A 23,172-nucleotide genomic window follows, 5' to 3' on the forward strand; every position below is an offset into this window, starting at 1 on the left:
GCCATTTTTCAGCCTTGGGTGAACATCAGCACCACAGGTAACTTCCACAAAGCTGTGAACGATCTGAGAGACAAGGCAAGAAGGGCCTTCTATGCCATCAAAAGGAACATAAATTTCAACATACCAATTAGGATCTGGCTAAAAATACTTGAATCAGTCATAGAGCCCATTGCCCTTTATGGCTGTGAGGTCTGGGGTCCGCTCACCAACCAAGATTTCACAAAATGGGACAAACACCAAATTGAGACTCTGCATGCAGAATTCTGCAAAAATATCCTCCGTGTACAACGTAGAACACCAAATAATGCATGCAGAGCAGAATTAGGCCGATACCCACTAATTATCAAAATCCAGAAAAGAGCCGTTAAATTCTACAACCACCTAAAAGGAAGCGATTCCCAAACCTTCCATAACAAAGCCATCACCTACAGAGAGATGAACCTGGAGAAGAGTCCCCTAAGCAAGCTGGTCTTAGGGCTCTGTTCACAAACACAAACACACCCCACAGAGCCCCAGGACAACAGCACAATTAGACCCAACCAAATCATGAGAAAACAAAAAGATAATTACTTGACACATTGGAAAGAATTAACAAAAAAACAGAGCAAACTAGAATGCTATTTGGCCCTAAACAGAGAGTACACAGTGGCAGAATACCTGACCACTGTGACTGACCCAAACTTAAGGAAAGCTTGGACTATGTACAGACTCAGTGAGCATAGCCTTGCTATTGAGAAAGGCCGCCGTAGGCAGACATGGCTCTCAAGAGAAGACAGGCTATGTGCACACTGCCCACAAAATGAGGTGGAAACTGAGCTGCACTTCCTAACCTCCTGCCCAATGTATAACCATATTAGAGAGACATATTTCCCTCAGATTACACAGATCCACAAAGAATTTGAAAACAAATCCAATTTTGATAAACTCCCATATCTACTGGGAGAAATTCCACAGTGTGCCATCACAGCAGCAAGATTTGTGACCTGTTGCCACAAGAAAAGGGCAACCAGTGAAGAACAAACACCATTGTAAATACAACCCATATTTATGCTTATTTATTTTAACTTGTGTGCTTTAACCATTTGTACATTGTTACAACACTGTATATATATAATATAACATTTGTAATGTCTTTATTGTTTTGAAACTTCTGTATGTGTAATGTTTACTGTTAATTTGTATTGTTTATTTCACTTTTGTATAATATCTACCTCACTTGCTTTGGCAATGTTAACACATGTTTCCCATGCCAATAAAGCCCCTTGAATTGAATTGAATTGAATTTTGACTCGTTCTATTGTCCAGCTTACCTATGTGGATGCCTCCATCTAGTTCCCAAGAGCAGCAGACCGGTAAGTCCACTTTTATTTCTTACTTTGCATGTAAAACAACTTTACAGATGATTACAATCATACTAGCTAGATTATATATATATATATATATATTAACACGTCTGCCCCGGCACCTGCTTCACCGGCCATGACGGGTGATGCAGGTAATTATCACATGCATACTCTCCCTCACTTGAGGCTCTATTCAATCACATCCGCATAGCGGTTGTTTTGGTGGAACTGTGTTTAAAGCTGTCAAATTCACAAGCGGTCCTGGCGTTATACCTAAAACGCACATTGCCGTTGGCGGCAGGGAGTCGCATTAACAGAAATCTCATGCATCCCTGTTTACAAGTTAAAACACTGGAATTTGAGACGTAATCTACACCTCGATTAAGCTGATATAAATCCTCATTTAGCTTAATGATTTTGAATTTGAGCGTCATTATTTATATATAACCTACACTTTCTCGTTCACGGTGTAGATTCATGACAATGATCAAGAGCAGCTGCTTGCCGATTTGACAGATCCAACGTCAGACACCGGCAAAACATAAGCTATGTTGGTGTCAGCTATCTCTGGTTAACGCTCGATCTGATTGAATCTAGGCCTTATACTCATTCACTCTGTTTACTTGTATGATTATTGTCAGTTAAGAAAATTATGCCTCTCTTTTAGATCTGCCACCCCCAGTAGTTCAGCTGTAGTCACAGCAGTCCTCTGCTGTGGTATTTAATTGACCGGCTTCACCAGTTCCTACTTCACTGGCCTTGAAGGGAGAAACTTTTGACGATTCCCAAATGGATACAGGTAATTCAGAATTATATTACATACACATATGCTCAATCCCACCAACAGATGTGCACACAAACATGTTGTTGAGCTGTATACGTACTGTCACTTTGCATCTCCTTTTCAGATCTGCAATGCTCTCCACCACTGCCTGACAGCCTCACCCAGAAGTGCATACACTGGGCCTATCAAGACTGACAAAGCAGAGATGGGTGGGTGACAAGGAAACTTAAAACACAACATGCACACACACACACACATTATCCCAACATCTCTGTCACACACACATTATCCCCAATGTAAATACATGGTAGTTACTTGTTTATTTTATGTATGCTCCATTTTATTTGAGGAAAATGTCTGCAATAAAGTTTGTTCACAGTTAAAGCAATGTCTTTGGTTTATTGGATATTTCTCCTTATTAAATGTGTGACCAATAGGAAGTCGGCAGACCTGCAACCCTCAGAATGTGTGCAGGTTTTGTCATCTGAAGCTGAAACTTAGAGATGGGGAGGAAGAGTGCAGTTTAAAGGTTTATCGTTAATAACTGACAATTCTATAATGAAAACATATGTGACCAATAGTTACTGTATCATGATTTAGTGTTTTAATTACTCAACAAGTAGTGCCCCAAGGTAGGATCAAACCGTTTCTCAAAAGAAGCAGAAAAGGTCAAATAAGGTCACCAAAAAAACAGCAAGAGGTGCATATTTCTTCGCCCAGCAGCATTCGTTGAGCTAGCAAGCTAAAGTTAGCTAGCAAGTCACATAAATGTACGTTCCAGTGGCAGTCAGTGCCGTTTAATTAAGATGTTTCTTTTTTTTTATAAGCATGGCATTATTTCTATTACAGCATATTGGATGACTGTCATTCATATTCCATTCACCCAGTTCAATGTAACAGCAATAGGTTTAGGCTACTACATGATACTCAAATGTTCCAATACCCATCATGCGGTTGCTACAACCTAGCCTATGAATAACAGTTTACAACGTAGGTGCACACAGGTCGAGAGACACATTTAAGGTGACAGACAGTGACATTCAATAATGCCTTGCACACTCTTACCTGCATCTAGCTGATATAGGGTGTAATCATTAGTCCAACAGTTGCAAACATGAGTTTTTATTGTACAAATTCAGGTATGTTTATCCCCGTATTGTTCCGTTTGCTTCCGTTTAAGAAACGTTTTCAACAGAATCGGCAGAGTGAATAGTACACTGATCACGTGTAAACACAGTTCACTTCCATAGCAGCCACGTTGTATTCTTTCTCGCATCTATGCGCGCTCCTCTCACCTCTTCCCTTGTGGATTTCAATGCACAACACATCAGCTGTATGTGACCAGGCGAAAAAACCTTTCCAAGCCAAACCACTACACACAGCCTACATCGTTGTCACCATATTAGCTATATTAGTAACATAGTCAGCATAGCTAAAAGAACTAACACGTTTGTAAACCCGCTACAATCATGTATTAATGGCGGGCTCCGGTGGCAATAAATTAGTAAAACCAAAAGCTTACCTTGACTTGGAAGAGTTCCAGACTTGTGTTGGAAAGTCATAGCCAGCTAGCTAACATAGCATGTTTGCGTTTTCAAATACTACATTTTTAGTGAATGTGAATATATTTAGGTTGTTTAAATTAGGCTAACTTTCCTACTAACCTAAGTTGACAGTGACAAATTATTGCCAATCCATTATTCTATTACTAACCATGACTGAGTGTGAGGCATGTTTTCCATTATGTACGTTTCATGCATATACATTTGAACAAAGAACAACATCACATTTAGTGTCTCACCATTTATTGAGTATGGAGACAAATAGCACTAACCTAAGTTGACAGTGACAAATTATTGCCAATCCATTATTTTACTACTAACCATGACTGAGTGTGAGGCATGTTTTCCATTATGTACGTTTCATGCATATACATTTGAACAAAGAACAACATCACATTTAGTGTCTCACCATTTATTGAGTATGGAGACAAATAGCAAAGGTGTCTCAGGCAGTATTTGATCAATCTAAATACTGTGTAACCTACCAATAAATGTATATAGAGAGAAGTGCCGGGTGAGGTGGGGAGAACAATCTTACAAAGTTGCAGTCCAAAAAATTTAGTTTTACTATCTATGCCAAAAGCCTGAGCCTCTGATGGAGACAGTAGAACTGACATCAACGCATGCTTCAGTATTCCCCCTCTCTCTAGGAACATTCGTGTGCCCTGGTTACCAATGTAGCCAACCGTAGAGAAAGAGAAATGCCTTAGCAGTATGCAATCTTAAAATCGCGCGGTCCAGTGACACAAACTATACGGCAAAAGCCTGGGCTCCTGACGTGGACAATATAATTCTAATCACTGCATGTTACAATAGAAAAAACAATCAGTTTTTCACCTCGTCAAACTGATTCTATATTGTATTCAGTCTTCAAGATGCTCTAACAAGCATGTGTATCTGTAGTTGGTGCTCTTCAACTCTAAAATGCACTAGACAAAACCACAAAGAAAAAACAGCAGGTCTCAATGTCTAATAGTGAGTGAGTGAATCAGCTGAGCCTATGCATGCTGTATAGCACTTAGTTGATCTCTGGGAACAGGAGAGGAGAGCTGAATAGATCTTGGGAGACAAAAGTTAAAGACAATAATTCATCACAGAAATCATCACAGCAAAGTATTGTAGTTTATGAACTAGGAATGAACATCCCGACAGTCTAAAAAAATTACAACAACTGGGCTACTAGGAGAATGAAAGAGGCATGGTAATCTGCATCCTACTCCAACTATGCCTATTGACAGGGATAGTGTAGCATTTGTTATTTGTCAGCATGAATCAAATTAGTAAATCTTTATTTAACCTTTATTTAACTTGGCAAGTCAGTTAAGAACAAATTCTTATTTGCAATGACGGCCTACCAAAAAGCAAAAGGCTTCCTGCAGGGACGGGGGCTGGGATTAAGATTACAAATAAATGAAATAAAAATATAGGATATTACCTATCAGGATTATTTGTGAGGATAACATCAAGGAGAGTAGCCTTTTCTGGGTGTTTGGAGTCATTCCTTGTGGAATTGGTAATAATCTGAGAAGGATTTTGGGAGTCCCATTGCTTTAGGACTTGGTCAGGTGGTTTAAGCATGTCCCAGTTTAGGTCACATAGCAGGACAAATTCAGACTTAGTGTAAGGGGCCAGGAGAGAGCTTAGGCCAGGTAGGGTACAGGCCGGTGCTAATGGAGGACGATAACATCCAGCAACAATCAACAAAGAGCTATTTGAAAGTTTAATGCTTAAAACCAGCAAATCAAATTGTTTGGAGACAGACTTGGTGGAGACAACTGAGCACTGAAGGTGATCCTTGGTAAATATTGCCACTCCCCCACCCTTGAAAGATCTGTCTGGCCGAAAAAGGTTATAACCAGAAAGGTTAACGTCGGTATTCAAAACACTCTTTCTTAACCACATCTCAGTAATGACCAACACATTTGGATTGGAGCTGTGAACCCACAGTTTCAATTAATACATTTTAGGTAATAAGCTTCTAGTGTTAACTTGCAGAAAACCCAGGCTTTTACAAGAGCAGAAATCAGTGAAACAGATATCAGAGCACAAATCTTGTCTTAAATTATTACTTGGAATAATGATAGCTAAAGCTCCATGTCCTGGAATTACATGCTAGTACTAGTGATAAAGCTATCTGCTGTTAGATATATTTTTAGATACTACTGCGTTGTTAGATACTACTGCACTGGTGGAGCTAGGAACACAAGCATTTCGCTACACCCGCAATAACATCTGCTAAATATGTGTATGTGACCAATAAAATTAGATTTGCTCCTGCTAGCAAGCAACAGGTCTAATTGTTGTAGCTAGCTACATTGCTAAGGTTGATGCGTTCTAAATAAAGTTGGGAGTTATTTTACAGCTTGCATTGATGGTATCACATTTCTATAACTAAATAGATTACAAATATAAAAAGACAGAAATCACCAGCTGTGTTTATATACCTTAGGCACAGAGAACATGATTGGCAGATGTGAATAGCAGATGATAGTATCTGGATAGCACACAAATTTTGATTGGTTTACTATTTAGTACTTCGTAGCGTTTGCCTGTTCAGCTAGCGAGTGTCTCAAGCACAAATGCAAGCGGAGCAATCAAGGAGGGAATGGGAGCTTTCATGCAAGGCAAACTGGTTGCGGACTTCTAGGGGTTCAATGCAAGTGGTTTTCTCCATTGGTTTGAATGGGTAGTTGAGTAGGGCGAGACTTCAAAGAGTCAAGTCCTTCAAAACAGACAAACTGATGCGTAAAAAAACGCTGAAACTTAGTCAACCAATTGAAAACATAGAACTGCGTTTTTACCTAATTATTTCTACCCATCACACCGCTGTATTTGACATGCGTTTTAGTTTGAGCGGACCCTTGTAGGCCTATTGAGGTCTGGTGCAGTCCACAGTCAAACATTTATCGGTCACTGTTAGCCCAGTAAATGTATTGAAAGAGGATCCAGTGAATGTAGAGAAAGAGGCCATGGATGGCCACGGAGAGAAGAAAGAGCTATGAATCCATACTGTATTTTACTTATTTTCTAAAAAAAAATGCATGTCTTAGCATCAACAGGTTGTGTGTGTTGTTTTGTGGGTCAGAGCAAGATGAATGCTGTTTTGAGTAAAATATAACATGTTGAATGGGTCCTTATGGTTGTAACGTTAGTTGTATTGACAAAACACAATATGACAAAAAAAAATTGGAAATACATTATCCTAAAGGTATTGAGGAATCATCTTAGGTAATTGCAGATTTTGGCCAATAGGTGTCCTCCTAAGTGAATATATTGTATGTGATGGGAACAAGACGTGGGTTTTGAAATGTTATCCAGGGTTGCATACAATTCATGTGTATGTAAATCACACCTGGGTCCAAATTGTATTGTTTTCTTTCAAATATATTAGGTGGACTTGATTTACAGATGTGAATGTTTTATAGTTCCTGTGTAGGCTACAGTTTTTTTTATTTTTTGGAAAGGTAGGTGGCCACTTAACAGTTTAGCAGTTGAGTCAGTTGTCTGTATGTGAGTGAAAATAAATGCTAATCTCAAATGATATTGTTTTAGAGTTGATATAACCTATGTGCACAGTGATTCTGAATTATAATGTAAAACGCCAACAAACCAAAGCTAAAAGGAATAGATGATTCAAATGGACGATTTTTTCCAAATCCATCAACCAATCGATTTTTGAAGGATGTGTCGTGGCAGAATCAGATTTAGCTAAGTAACATAGATAGATAAGATGTTATTTTCATCATATGCTTGTGAGATACTTGTCATTAGAATCTTCTGAGCTAGGGATTGGTAACTTGGGGCCAGAGAGGGGAGAGGTCAGGCTTGTCTTCATATGTCAATGTATCTGTTAAACCATGTGGTGCTAAGTAGAATATTAGAAGGGGAGGAGGACAGAGTGGAACGTTGTTTTCTTATGGGAACGTTGTTTGTAACTATTCCTAAACCATGTGACGGGATGGAGTTATTAATTGGGGAACCATTTAGTTATCTCATACAATGTCTGTACGCCAGTCACTCCCTACTTTTCTCATAGGGGGAAGGAGTTTGGCCGTGTTTGGAACCATTGTATGTCCCCTCTGAGGTTGCCCTTATCTTGACCTAGTATTTGACCTAAGGGGCTCACTGTCTGATTTTGAGTTTGTCCAGGTTTGGGAGCATCTAGAAATGACAATTGATATATGCCATTGGATGAGGTAATGTTTTGGTAGACAGTGAAGTATCAAGCATGAGATTTAAACCTTGTCTTGGGAGATCAAACTGAACGATGATTTATAGCTGATGCTGTCTAGCGATAGGATACTCTTCTTTCGGGTAAAGGATTCTTTGTAAGTTGAGAGGGGTGGATCTTGGCTATAAATGAAACTAAGAATTGTTTTGTAAGGACTCTCAGAGAATTCATTGATAGACACTGAATTGATCTGAGAGTCAAAAAAGGGCTTTGGTGAAGCTTGTATATATATTGAAGATGGAATATATAATTTAACTCTGACTTGTGTGTGGTTGGCTCTCTCTCTCTCTCTATTGAGTAATACAGGAAATTACCACGACAGATGTCTCATGTTTATTGTGTTGTAAACTGATTAGGTAACACACTCTGTATGAACATTGTCTGGATGATGGCTTGTCTCTCTGCGATAATCAAAGTGTGAGGGTGTCAGTCAAGGACTTCAAAATCATTTCACTTTGCTATAATACAAGGTTAACGTTGGTATTCAAAACACTCTTTCTTAACCACATCTCAGTAATGACCAACACATTTGGATTGGAGCTGTGAACCCACACTTTCAATTGATCCATTTTAGGTAAGAATCTTCTAGTGTTAACATGCAGAAAACCCAGGCCTTTTACGAGAGCAGAAATCAGCGAAACAGGTATCAGAGCATAAGTCAGAATTGGGGCTGGCAACAGTAGATGGGCCAGAGTGTACATGCACATTTCCAGATATCATAAGCAGTAATACAATCAGGGCATGGCAGAGGACTAGGAGAGCTCTGCATTGTTGATTTTTTTTTAATGACATTCGAATGTGCATCAGATGGCAACAAGATCATATTGTACAGACATTTCATCAGGTAACATGAATACAAAGCCGGCAAGAGGTGGTTAGAATAGGATGGGAGGCCAAGAGTCAGTGTAATCAATAGAGAGTCAGAGTTCTGAGTGTGGGAACGAACAGTCTGTCCAACTGCTGGGTAAACAAGCAAGTTCATAGTCAACAAAGCACGCAAGAGTCATGAGGCAAATGGCATAAACCACAAGAAAAATATATAACGACTTGGGGCTAGCCATTGTAAGTTCAGAGTCACTCGCCCCAACAAGATAACTTGAGAGAGTATCGCTCTATGAGTCCAGTAGGCTATAAAAGTACAATATAAAATAAATAAATAGTAGGCCTATACTAGTTAATTAAATAATTTCTGAGTAAGCTCACATAATAAGCTTCACAAGTTAATTAACCTACCTAAAATTCTGATCAGTCCGAAGTCTGCGCTGTGTGTGTAAGTGCATGTGTGCTGGAGGCAAGCGAAAGCCCGGGAGAGAGGGGGGAGTGTGGCGGGGGTACCTATACCAGACAGGGGGAGACAGGGCAGATGGTGAACAGATCGCCAGATGGAATCCTAGTAGCAGTGCAGCAGTCAAAGATAGTAGGTGTCACACCCGTTTGGGAGAAGCTTTTTTTTCCGGGAGGCAGATTCCTTGTAGAAAATCCCATCCTCTATATTTCTTCAGTTACGGCGAATGGTCCTTTACGATGTCCAAACAAAGTTGTTCCGTGGCTGTTGTATTTTGGAGATTGCAAGGAGGATATATTCTGATGTGATCAAAGCAACAATATTGTTCCTTATTGAGGTAATTTACAGTTGAAGTGTCCTGGCTGCATGTCGGTAAAACATGTATCTAATGAGCTCTAGTGCGCCTAAAGTCATTTTCCAACGCGTTGTCACGTTATATCAGTTCTAGCGCTTTGTCGCTGGTATATCAGTTCTAGTGCTTTGTCGCTGTTATATCAGTTCTAGCGCTTTGTCGCCGTTATATCAGTTCTAGCGCTTTGTCGCTGTTATATCAGTTCTAGTGCTTTGTCGCTGTTATATCAGTTCTAGCGCTTTGTCGCCGTTATATCAGTTCTAGCGCTTTGTCGCCCTTATATCAGTTCTAGCGCTTTGTCGCCGTTATATCAGTTCTAGCGCTTTGTCGCCCTTATATCAGTTCTAGCGCTTTGTCGCTGTTATATCAGTTATAGCGCTTTGTCGCTGTTATATCAGTTTTAGCGCTTTGTCGCTGTTATATCAGTTCTAGCGCTTTGTCGCTGTTATATCAGTTCTAGCGCTTTGTCGCTGTTATATCAGTTTTAGCGCTTTGTCGCTGTTATATCAGTTCTAGTGCTTTGTCGCTGTTATATCAGTTCTAGCGCTTTGTCGCTGTTATATCAGTTCTAGCGCGTTGTCGCCGTTATATCAGTTCTAGCTCTTTGTCTCCCTTATATCAGTTCTAGCGCTTTGTCGCCCTTATATCAGTTCTAGCGCTTTTCGCTGTTATATCAGTTCTAGCGCTTTGTCGCCGTTATATCAGTTCTAGCGCTTTTTCGCTGTTATATCAGTTCTAGCGCTTTGTCGCCGTTATATCAGTTCTAGCGCTTTGTCGCCGTTATATCAGTTCTATCGCTTTGTCGCCGTTATATCAGTTCTAGCGCTTTGTCGCCATTATATTAGTTCCGTTATATCAATTCTAGCGCTTTGTCGCCGTTATATCAGTTCTAGCGCTTTGTCGCCGTTAAATCAGTTTTAGCGCTTGTTGCTGTTATATCAGTTCTTGCGCTTTGTCGCCATTATATCAGTTCTAGCGCGGTAATATGTTTTATGGAAAAAAAGTATGAAGTAGGTTACCTTCAGCATTTGTACAAATTATGCCACTGACAGGTGCCGATTGCTGGCCGGATACTTGCCAACATGTATCTGACTGTTCCATTCATAGGAATGCTCACAGCGAGGACATGTCTGCATGATGCTGATGAGAGCCCCCTTGCTGGTCTTCACTATGTTGCATGTTCGGCTGCAAATCTCTCGAACAACTGCAGCAGGCAATTTTATGAGGTGGTGTTGACTGGAAAAGGCCTTTGTCAGGGTGTTATAATAGACAGCCAAGTGGTAAATTGCATTTTGTTCTAAAGAAAGGACAAAGCTTTTTGCCAATGCACTTCACAACCAAAATGACTGTACTAGTTGTATCTGCATGGCTGGGAAATTAGCGTACTAGTTTATGAAGTCGGATATTTTGGAAAAAAACTTTTCACATAACATACATTACCTGTCGTTGTTGATGAAGCCATCTGTGTCATCAGGGCAGTAACTTGGGCCACTATCAGAGTAGTGATGGCATGTCCTTTTCATAACGGTAAAGGTGTCACAAGGGTACTTGTGTCGCATGACACACTTGTATTCTGAGATCTTACCTGATATGCTGTGAAAATAGCAAGTGAACAGTGAATTAAATAATTTTTGGAGGTCGCTAGACCATTGCAATCACATTGCTGTTATGATACCCAACGTTGCTCCTTCTGATAGGTCCGGCATCCATTCATGACCAAAGCATCAGTCTGGCACCCAACTGTGCACTTTGTCTAACAGAAAAACAGGGTCATCGATTGTCATCATCCCTCAATTATAATTATAAACTGGGTGGTTCGAGGCCTGAATGCTGATTGGCTTAAATGCTTGGTATATCAGACCGTACACCAGGGGTATGACAAAACTTTTATTTGTACCGTTGATAACCAGCTGATAATAGCAATAAGGCACCTCGGGGGGTTGTGGTACACTATATACAAAGGTATGTGGACACCCCTTCAAATTAGTGGATTTGGCTATTTCAGCTTTTGCTGACAGTTGTATAAAATCGAACACACAGCCATGCAATCTCCATAGACACACATTGGCAGAAGAATGGCCTTACTGAAGAGCTCAGTGACTTTCAATGTGCCATCATCATAGGATGCCACCTTTCCAACAAGTAAGTTTGTCAAATTTCTGCCCTGCTAGAGCTTCCCCGGTCAACTGTAAGTGCTGTTATTGTGAAGTGGAAACGTCTAGGAGCAACAACGGCTCAGCCACGAAGTAGTAGGCCACACAAGCTCACAGAACGGGATCACAGAGTGCTGAAGCATGTAGCGCATAAAAATGATCTGTCCTCGGTTGCAACACTCACTACCGAGTTCCAAGCTGCCTCTGGAAGCAACATCAGCATAATAACTGTTCGTCGGGAGCTTCATGAAATCGGTGTCCATGGCCGAGCATCCGCACACAAGCCTAAGATCACCATGTGCAATGCCAAGCGTCGATTGGAGTGGTGTAAAGCTCACCTCCATTGGACTTGGGAGCAATGGAAACACATTCTCTGGAGTGGTGAATCACTCTTCACCATCTGGCAGTCCGACAGACTAATCTAGGTTTGGCGGATGCCAGGAAAACGCTACCTCCCCCAATGCATAGTGCCAACTATAAAGTTTGATGGAGAAGGAATAATGGCCTTGGGCTGTTTTTCATGGTTCGGTCTAAGTCCCTTAGTTCCAGTAAAATTACATTTTAACGCTACAGCATACAATTACATTTTAGACGATTCTGTGTGTCCAACTTTGTGGAAACAGTTTGGGGAAGACCCTTTCCTGTTTCAGCATGACAATGCCCCTGTGCACAAAGCCAGGTCCATACAGAAATGGTTTGTTGAGATCGGTGTGGAAGAACTTGACTGACCTGCACAGAGCCCTGACCTCAACTCCATCGAACACCTTTGGGATGAATTGGAACGCCGACTGCGAGCCAGGCCTAATCGCCCAACATCAGTGCCCGACCTCACTAATGCTCTTGTGGCTGAATCGAAGCAAGTCCCTGCAGAAATTTTCCAACATCTAGTGGAACGCCTTCCCAGAAGAGTGGAGGCTGTTATAGCAGCAAAAAGGTGTGACCAACTCAATATTAATGCCTTTGAGTTTGGAATGAGATGTTTGACGAGCAGGTGTCCACATACTTTTGGTCATGTAGTGAATGGCCAATATACCAAGGCTGTGTCCAGGCACTTCACATTGTGTCGTTTCATGAGCTAAAATATCCCAGAAATGTTCCATACGCACAAAGAGCTTATTTCTATCAAATGTTGTGCACAAATTAGTTTACATCCCTGTTAGTGAGCATTTCTCCTTTGCCAAGATAATCCCACCACCTGACAGGTGTGGCATTTCAAGAATCTGATTAAACAGCATGATCATTACACAGGTGCACCTTGTGCCGGGGACAATAAAAGGCCACTAAAATGTGCAGTTTTGTCACACAACACAATGCCACATATGTCTCAAGTTTTGAGGGAGCATGCAATTGACACACTGACTGCAGGAATGTCCACCAGAGCTGTTGCCAGAGAATTACATTTTTATTTCTCTATCGTAAGCTGCCTCCAACATCGTTTTAGAGAATGCCCAACTGGCCTCACAACCGCAGACCATGTGTATGGTGTTGTGTGGGCGAGAGGTTTGCTGATGTCAATGTTAAAACTAATGTTGGTTAAACATTTTTTGGGTAAAAGTCAAAGATAATAGTTTCAGTATATTGTAGTTTTTAAACATTATTTTATATTTTTTCATGATTCGTTTTTGTTTTTTTATTTCAATTTACTATAATAAATTTGCGACTTACTGAACCAAGTCCCATTAGTCTCCAGCTGCACAACATACGTCATCAATTGGAGCACCAGGCGTGTCCATATTGCCAAATATGATAAATGACGTTGCGAAGATGGTCGACTGATCTTTCTAACAATGTAAATATATGTCCGCAAAGGCGAAAGGCAGGCCTAAGGCGGCGAGATCAGCTGGGAACATTCTCGCCAATGGTCTTTTGTAGAAAACATATCAATACACAACTGCCAAGTACCTCAACTCCAAGATGATTTCATCCACGGAGTTTAGCGCAGGCTATAGTTTATTTTTTCTAAAATTAACCTCCGACTCCTTTGAGTCTATGCAGACGATACTCGTAAACTAAAATGCGTAAACTCTTACTGTGTACCTCTGTTTGTGCTCTGCTGTTGCGTGCTTTTCTTTGTTTGAAATCCATAATTTGTCATAAAACGTTAATCAAATAAAACCACGAACTGTTTTCTCATTGCTGTTTCTCTAAATTGGCAACTCGGCTCGAATGCACTTGCCAATCGACTCTCAACAAGGAAACAGTCGGTGGTTGTATTTGATTAATATTTCATTAAAACGTATGGATCTCAGCAAACAAAGGCACGTAACAGAGGTTAGATATAGGTACACGGTTAGGGTTTAAGAATTGACATGTTGAAGTATCAGCTGCATAGCGACTTGAAGGAGTCGCGGTTCATTTCAAAAACTTTAGTCTGCTCTCAAGTCTGTGGATGGCAATAACCACCTAAGCATTATGAAACTTCTATTCGATAAAGTAAGCCTCACCTAGCAAAATAGCAATTCCCTCTAATCTTGATCAAATTTGACACTCAATAGGCAGGTTTCCATTGATCCAGGTTTATTAGACAAAAGCAGTGTCGCAACAACAAAAACATTTTGGCATGTGTAATGGAAACTACAGGACTAGGAAAACTTTTGTTAAAGATTGACAACCTTTTGATCTGTTGGAGAGGGTGAGATTTTTATTTTGTCTAACTTTCTTTATTGCGACAAATGATGGAAATGCTTTTGGAATAAATTATTGCTGAATAATTGAAGGTACACGGGCATTTGATGTCATCACATAACTATAAATCAATCAAATGTATTTATAAAGCCCTTTTTAAATCAGCCAATGTCACAAAGTGCAATACAGAAACCCAGCATAAAACCCCAAACATGGCAAGCAATGCAGATGTAGAAGCACTGTGGCTAAGAAAAACTCCCTAGAAAGGCAGGAACCTAGGAAGAAACCTAGAGAGGAACCAGGCTCTGAGGGATGGCCAGTCCTGCTTCTGGCTATGCCGGGTGGAGATTATAACAGTACATGGCCAAGATTTTCAAAGGTTCATAGATGACCAGCAGGGTCAAATAATAATAATCACAGTGGTTGTAGAGGGTGCAACAGGTCAGCACCTCAGGAGTAAATGTCAGTTGGCTTTTCATAGCCAATCATTCCGAGTTAGAGACAGCAGGTGCGGTAGAGAGAGAGTCGAAAACATCATGTCCGGTGAACAGGTCAGGGTTCCATAGCCGCAGGCAAAACAGTTGAAACTGGAGCAGCACCACGACCAGGTGGACTGGGGACAGCAAGGAGTCATCAGGCCAGGTAGTCCTGAGGCATGGTCCTCCAAGAGGAGAGAAAGTTAGAGGGAGCATACTTAAATTCACACAGGACACCGGATAAGACAGGATAAATACTCCAGATATAGCAGACTGAACCTAGCCCCCGATACAAACTATTGCAGCATAATTACTGGAGGCTGAGACAGGAGGGGTTGGGAGACACTGTGGCCCCGTCCGACGATACCCCCAGACAGGGCCAACCAGGCAGGATATAACCCCACCCACTTTGACAAAGTACAGCCCCCACACCACAAGAGGGATATCTTCAACCACCAACTTACTACCCTGAGGCAAGGCCGAGTATAGCCCACAAACATCTCCCCCACGACACAAACAGGAAGATCACGTCAGTGACTCGACCCACTCAAGTGACGCACCCCTCTTATGGGCGGCATGGAAGAGCACCAGTAAGCCAGTGACTCAGCCCCCATAATAGGGTTAGAGGCAGAGAATCCCAGTGGAGAGAGGGGAACCGGCCAGGCAGAGACAGCAAGGGTGGTTCGTCGCTCCAGTGCCTTTCCGTTCACCTTCACACCCCTGGGTCAGACTACACTCAATGATAGGACCTACTGAAGAGATGAGTCTTCAATAAAGACTTAAAGGTCGAGACCGAGTCTGCGTCTCTCACATGGATAGGCAGACCATTCCATAAAAATGGAGCTCTGTAGGAGAAAGCCCTGCCTCCAGCTGTTTGCTTAGAAATTCTAGGGACAATAAGGAGACATGCGTCTTGTGACCATAGCGTACGGTCCCATCGGAAAGATGCTTTGTTGGTTAGCAGTAAAACCTTGAAATCAGCCCTAGCCTTAACAGGAAGCCAGTGTAGAGAGGCTTGCACTGGAGTAAAATGATCAAATTTTTTGGTTCTAGTCAAGATTCTAGCAGCCGTGTTTAGCACTAACTGATGTTTATTTAGTGCTTTGTCCGGGTAGTTTGTATGTTCTTCAAAAGAAAGATCATGGTCCAGAGTAACGCCGAGGTCCTTCAGTTTTATTTCAGAAGACTGTACAACCATCAAGATTAATTGTTAGATCCAACAGAATATCTTTGCTTCTTGGGACCTAGAACTAGAATCTCTTTTGTCCGAGTTTAAAAGCTCCACTCCACATTTCATTCTAAATGCCTAATACTTGCAAAATAAAAAATGTAAACTATAAAAAATTATGTTTCTTTACAGGACAAGGATTGCCCTGACTTTCAAGAATGCCTTAATAGCTTCGCCTTGCTTTTCTGGTTGGCTAGCAAGTTTCACCATCCAATTATTTCAGATCTAGAGCTCACCAGTTTGAAGTTCTAAAACCGGGAAATTAGTGACCTCTGGTTGGTTCAGCCATCCCTATCGGAAAAATTTATGGGAAAAATAATGCTTAAAATAAGTGCTAAAGTTAACACAGGCTTAAGATATTTTATACATTTCGTTCTATTAAATAGTAACAGTAATTTAACATTACCATTATGAATTATGAAGCCTTTGTGCTTTTTTTATTACATACATTCTTCAAAATTCACAAAAAGTGATGTTAGCTGATGAAGATTATCTCATAGAACAAAACGTATAAAATCTAACCCTGTGTTTCCCACATACCTTATTTTCGGCGTTTATCCAAAAACCCTACAAAAATGCCATTCATTTTCCCAATAAGCTTTTTCCAACGAACCATGATAGGAGTTAGTGCCTACAATAAACCGCCATCACTATTTCTCTCTATTGGAGTGCAAGTTTCACCATAGCAAAATGATGGCACATGAGAATTATTAGAATATGGCTAATATAACCCTGGGCACAGGAACGCGCCCTCAATCTGCCTGGACAGATTCTGGGTGGAGTTGACCCTACTGCTTCGCCTCTTCCTTTCTGATAGGCTATAGCCTGTCCCTGGAGGATTCAGACCCGCCATTTTCCTGTAAGCCTCCAGTCCATTAGAGCCAGCAGGGGGAGGCGAAGTAGAAAAGGGAACAGACTTATTCAGTGGGAACTAAAGAGAGAGGGAGACTCAGCCAGTGCGAGAGAAAGAGAGAGGGGGAGTCAGTTAGTGCGAGAGAAAGACTTTGTTAGGAGAGTGAGCTCATTCGGAATTGACAAGAAGTAAAAACTCTAGGTTTGTATCCAATATAATATACAACCAAACTTCAATTTCACCCTCAAAAATCGTGTATGTGGACTACATATCACCCTGGGATTTAGCTACAAGGGTAACGTTCCTGCCGTCTCATTTTCTCGTCTTTATTTTGTGTCATGTGGCAGAACTGTGGAAGCTACAGAGGACAATAGCGATTCCACAGGATTTGAAACATTTGTTCTATATCTTAATACAGAAGTGCAAAGATGTCTGGGCAAAGCATTACGGACAGGATAACCGCAGCTCAACACAGTGTTACCGGATCTGCGGTGGCAAAAACTGTGTGCAAGGCGACTACGCATGAAATTATGGGGCCGAAAAAGAAACATTTAGATTGTAAGTATCAATATGTCGGCGAGTTGCCACAATGTTGCGTTTGATCAAGCGTGTGTATTCGTTAGAAATTGTTTGGACTCTGGTTGAGGCCTACGAACATAAACGGACCCGTAGGCTATAATCAAGTAGTTCTTGTCTGATGTTCGCTGATGTACCTATGAAATGATGCGAGATTATCTAGAAATGTTCTACAATTACCCTAAATTCGAGTCAGATGTCATGCTGTCAATTTTCAATTGCAATTAGCCTTGGCACGTGCTTGGCATGTAAACAATGAGATTAACTGGATTACAATCACGTCATAGCCTATAGGCTTATTGTAACGTTTTAAACTTTTCAAGAAATGGTTTGACTTCCACCAAGGATGATGGTTCTAATAAAATTATAGGTAATGCAATTATTTAATAATATAAATCTGATAACTACTCTAATTTGTTTGTGCTGGCTTCTATTGAGACGTGCATGGTCCATTTATCTCCTTCCAATAGCGACTTTACTTGCTTACAGGCAATTTACTGTCCATTGAGTGTGCCTACATGATCGTATGCTCTGCGAACCTAGACGTTATCAGAGGGTTTCTCCTCCCAGTATTTTTGGCTGACTCAGTTCTTTAGTCGTTCAATGGGGAACCTCGACAGACACGTAACTTTTAGTGTCATTGCCCGCAAGATGGTCTGACTAGGTATGTAAAAGACATACCCTATGCACTTCCTGACATTTGACCATAGTTGAGTCACAGTTTTTCATTCAGTCAGTTTTTCCCCTTTTTGGCACCTATGGATAAGACCCAGTTATCACAGTGGGGAGTGATTTATGCCTATTAGGGATCAGGGGACCATTAGCCTTGGCCTAGGTGGCCATGATGTTGGGAATAAAGCGGGGACACAGGTTCACACCCCCAACTCTTGAGATAAGTACCATGGGATCTTTGTGACCAGATCACAGTGCACCACACCTTATACCACACCAATGTTATATGGTTCATGAGCATTGTGAAATCAACTTGCATGCACATAATACACAATAAAATAAACAGTGAATCAGGCAAGTAATCTGGGAAGGAATTACTGAAATTAGAACTCTACTTAATCCAACCATGTGTTGGTATATTTGATGAGCAATGTATGTGTAGGAGAATGATCTACATAAAGGAATGGAAGTGATTTCTCACTATAAATATTTTCTATTGAAGCATGTCATGTGTGCTCAGAGTACTGCAGTGATGTTTTGCTCTATTTAAAGTCCCTAATACAACAGGCTACCTACCCAGGTTTTTCTGGTTCTTCCTTCTGAATCCAACCAAAATTTGACTTGCACTTTATCCAAACCCCTCCAAAAGACACGCATATACAGTGCATTCGCTAAGTATTCAGACCCCTTGACTTTTCCCAAATTGTTAAGTTACAGCCTTATTCTAAAATGGATTATATAAATGTGTTCCCTCATCAATCTACACACAATATCCCATAATGACAAAGCAAAAACAGGGTTTTAGAAATGTAATACATTTTAGAATAAGTCTGTAATGTAACAAAATGTGGAAAAAGGGAAGGGGTCTGAATACTTTCCGAATGTACTGTATACACTGAGTGTGCAAAACAGGAACACCTACCTAATATTGAGTTGCACCCCCTTTTGCCCTCAGAACAGCATCAGGATTTGATACCAGCAACCCTCCAGTTGCCAGTTCACTTCCCGTCAAATTTCTCCTGTCAGACCTAGGATTTGAACTGGCAACCCTCTGGTTTCTGGCTTGCGCCTCGAATCGCTAGGCTACCTGCCGCCCCATAAATCCAGGGCTCCCCAAATACACCAAAGCAGACCCAGATAGACTGCTGAACAACTAATCAAATGGCCTTCTGGATTGTTTACATTGACCCCCCCCCCACCACCTCACCTTTGATTTTTACCCCGCTGATTGATACTCGCTGTTTATTATTTATGCATTTTCACTTCTTCTTTTTTTATTTGTTATTTTTACAAATGACCTCGACTAACCTGTATCCCCGCACATTGACTTGGTACCGGTACCCCCTGTACATAGCCTCGTTATTGTTATGTACATTCGTTACTTTTTGATTAGATAAAAACATTTTTTTAAGCTTTCGGCTATTTAGAAAATATTTGATTAACTCTATTTCTTGAACTGCATTGTTGGTTAAGGGCTTGTAAGTAAGAATTTCACGGTAAGGTCTACACCTGTTGTATTCGGCGCATGTGACAAAAGTATTTGATTTGAGATAAAACCAGGGTCAGACCCACCTCCAGACCAGGATTCGAAAGCGCAGGGTCTGATAACCCGGGATTACCCTAAATCACAGTGGCGGAGGTGCATAAATATGGCGTCCTCCATGCACTTACCAGAATTGCCTCGTTTACTAAGTTCGCTGTATTGTTCATGGCTCTTACTCTACACATTTAAAAAAAATATAATAATAATGTTTTTGCTAATAGCACAGTATACTTGAGCCATAAGACGCTGGCAATTTGAAAAACTGAAAGTAGACTGTGCTGATATAATGATGCATTGAACCATGTTGCACGCCTTAGCGCCAAATCTCTGTGGATTGTGCTAAAACAATCACGTCATATCTGAATCCCGACATCTCCATGTACCTTCACCATTGACAAATCAAGTGAACTTCATCTTAAAAGTCCTCAAACTGTCCACACATTTTACTGGATTAAAACAATAGGGGACCTCAACGTACCACCGACGCATGTGCTTTGCAGACATACCTATGTTCTTGTCTGTTTTTTCAGGGGATACCTGGAAAGTTGGTGTGCTACTGTTATATGTTGCAGATCTATGTGATAAGTATTTTCCAAGGAGAACTAGTTCACCAGAAAACAACCTCTTGTAATGTTGCAAGGAGTGTGGCTGGTGAAAGAGAAAAAAGGCACAAGCAGGTCTCAATGAAAATGACATTAGCAGTGGTTAAGCCTTTCCCCTTCCAACAAACTGACGTTGTGATTGCATGTTGACGCACAACAATAACACCTACATAAGAGTGCATCAAGTCTTGTTCATGAAAAACTGGAGGTATCAAGTATTTATGGCCAACAGATTTAGTCACCAGCAGAACCATCTTCTGTTACAGTGACTATTTACAATTACAATAGCCAGCCTTCTCAATGACTGAATAGGTTTTAAGTTGGCATTAGCATTACCCTTTTCGACTGTATCCTGGTTTATGGTGGTGGTAAACTTTGTTCAGACTCAGTCTAGGTTGGTTTTTAATCTAGTCTATTCCGTCTCTTCCTGGTGTTTGCCCTTGCCGTGTCGGGTTACTCCCGTTTTAATGGGTTTTAATTCTGGGTCATTCTCAGCACCCTAGCATCAGTGCTGAAGCAGATTGACTGCAGACATCGCCACATCAATAGCTGTTCACACCATGCTGCTTATTTGCATACGTCTCGGTTTCGGTGACTAGAGACTGAAACCAATTTCCTGCTGGGCACTATTTTTAGCAGTGGCTCCGTAATAAGAAATGTCATGTGTGGTGTTTGACGGCGGTTTTGAAGGGCATGTCTGAAACTCGAAGCTAAAAGAGTGTGTAGAGGCCATACCTCACTGACTCCTGTCCCTAGAAGGCTTCTTGATTGTCTTCTCCTTGATAAGGAGGCTGCTGGGGAGGGCCTCAAGGCTCCTTTTGTCGTCTGGGGGTGGCAGGAGCGGAGCAGGAATGTCACAAAGGTTGGAGGTACTTCAGGAGGGCCGGCAGCACTTGGAGTTGGCGTTTCCTCAGACCGAAATAGCAGTGGTGTGTCTAGCTCCCCTCCGGTCTGATTTGTACGCAAGATATGGCCTCTTTCTCTTAGCTCCTTTGATTTGGGTTGGGTTTCCGGCCAGTGTCCGCATTCTTTAACACGGCCTGTTAAATAAACTCCACCAAACAACTTTGAGACTTAACAGTTACCAGAGAGGGGGGGAAAAATGTGCAAAGGTCAAATTGTAGTCTTTTCCACGCTATGAGCCTGCTCTTGTTTTCTGGTCTGCTCTGGTTAAGAGCAGGTGTAAAATTTGCTCCAAGATGACTGTTCTTGCAATTTTAGAAATATAGATCTATCTATAAGCTATAGCCTAAAACTTTAGTATTCAGTTTGTTTTAATCGGTGCAACATACCCAACTCAATATTGCACCCATCTATTTACAGAGAGGGAAAAAGACTGTCATTTTATTGCATGTTAGGGATTTTATGGTTTAATTGCTTTTACGCTAACCCATTTCTGTCCATCCCAAAGTACAAGGGTCAATCGCGAGTGTAGTCTATTTGATGCTTTAGGGACTTTTCAACCACTGTAAATGGAACATTTATTTTGTCATTGTGTCACTAAACTTGTTTTGCGTCCCAAAACAGGATGTGTGATCATAATGAGGTAATGAAGTATAGTTCCCAACTTCCCACATCACCTGCCACTTGATATGATGGCTACATTTGGTGAACAATAAAGTAAAAACATATTTTAAAAAAAAGTCTGTGATGAGGACCTTTGTACTTGACTATAACGTCACCTTCCTTCAGTGAGTCAGCATGCCTGAAATTCCATTTGGAATTGTTCCCTTTTGATTGCGTCCTTTGTGTGTGTTTGTGCAAAGTTCTTTACAATTGGGCAAACATGATGATGATGATGATGATAGTTAAACCTTGTTTATTTCCAGAAGGAATTTACTTTGAAGTCTTAATTTCTTATTCGAGCTCAGGCATAAATCTCTCAATACATGCCCTAAACCAAAGTAATCACACAGGAGGGAGTAGATACGATAGTCCCTCAGCGACAGTAGCTGGGTGGCGTGGTAGCAATCACCTGACAGTACCTCAGTGGTCCAAATGATCTGGACACAGATCTAGGGTCAGCACACTTCTTTTTGGATGGAAACCTCAACACTGACTTTCCTATCATTTTTCTCATATGAAAATGCAAATACCAGGTATCCATGTTGTATTGTAGCTACTTTACTAAAAAAGGTTTTCCGATTACTGGTGAGACTGAAACTAGGAAGAACGAGTTTACCTGCTCTTGTTACTTTGATTATAATGTAAGCCTACAATATATGTGTTGTACAAAACACTTGTTTTGGTTCCTGGACCTATTTGCATCACAATAGAGGTTAGCTGCATGGGACAAGGTGTTATGTCACTTGAACACGCAACCACCTCCTACTTAAGGCCCTGAGTAGGAGTGGGCTTCATTTAGATAATTAACCAGAAATGTAAAATGTTATTTTAGAACAGTGTTAAGTTGTGAGGACATCTCTCTCCTCTGTGCATGTGGTAATACTGATTACTGAGCAAGCGTGTTCTATAGGATCCAAGCTTATTCTGGTAGCTTGACTTGTGAGTCAATCCTGCAACATGATGCTCCCTAGAATCTGCTGAGGGTAAGGGGCATGATCCATGTAGGTTTCAAACCTCAGCAGTGTGTAGAGTGGAACCCTCAAGCACTTCAGTGACCCATAGCTCTTTTCTTGTTTGTGGTCTGTATTTTAAATGGAGACAACCATATGCAGTCAAACTGGTGACCATAATATTCTCCCTGCTGAGCAAGGAAGCACGTTTAGAATTCAATGCATTTGAGTTGACATTGCATGTTGAGTAAGCCTACATGGATTCAAAATGTGGACAAGGAGGATTGGTACTGAAGCAGTCAGTTGGGTCAGGCCAGAGGACACGCTAACACATGCAGCATGAGAGGCTCTGCCACAGGTTCAACCTTACC

The 23,172-nt window shown here is 41.1% G+C and overlaps 1 protein-coding gene across 23 annotated transcripts in view; it reads left to right on the forward strand.

Annotated features, from left to right (window-relative positions):
• Window positions 1–9,523: 9,523 nt before the first annotated feature.
• Window positions 9,524–23,172, forward strand: part of LOC139584342 (phosphatidylinositol-binding clathrin assembly protein-like) — a 57,560-nt gene continuing 43,911 nt past the window's right edge. For 6 of the 23 annotated variants that reach the window (XM_071416131.1, XM_071416102.1, XM_071416141.1 and 3 more), the window contains exon 1: window positions 16,895–17,450. In XM_071416131.1, coding sequence (XP_071272232.1) covers window positions 17,321–17,450 — 130 coding nt within the window. In that variant the 5' untranslated portion in view covers window positions 16,895–17,320. Of the gene's footprint in view, window positions 9,543–16,892; window positions 17,451–23,172 lie in introns of those variants that run through there. The other 17 variants (XM_071416122.1, XM_071416112.1, XM_071416184.1 and 14 more) reach the window with 9 other exon arrangements.

This window comes from Salvelinus alpinus, chromosome 1, assembly GCF_045679555.1.
Source record: "Salvelinus alpinus chromosome 1, SLU_Salpinus.1, whole genome shotgun sequence".
Lineage (NCBI taxonomy): Eukaryota > Metazoa > Chordata > Actinopteri > Salmoniformes > Salmonidae > Salvelinus > Salvelinus alpinus.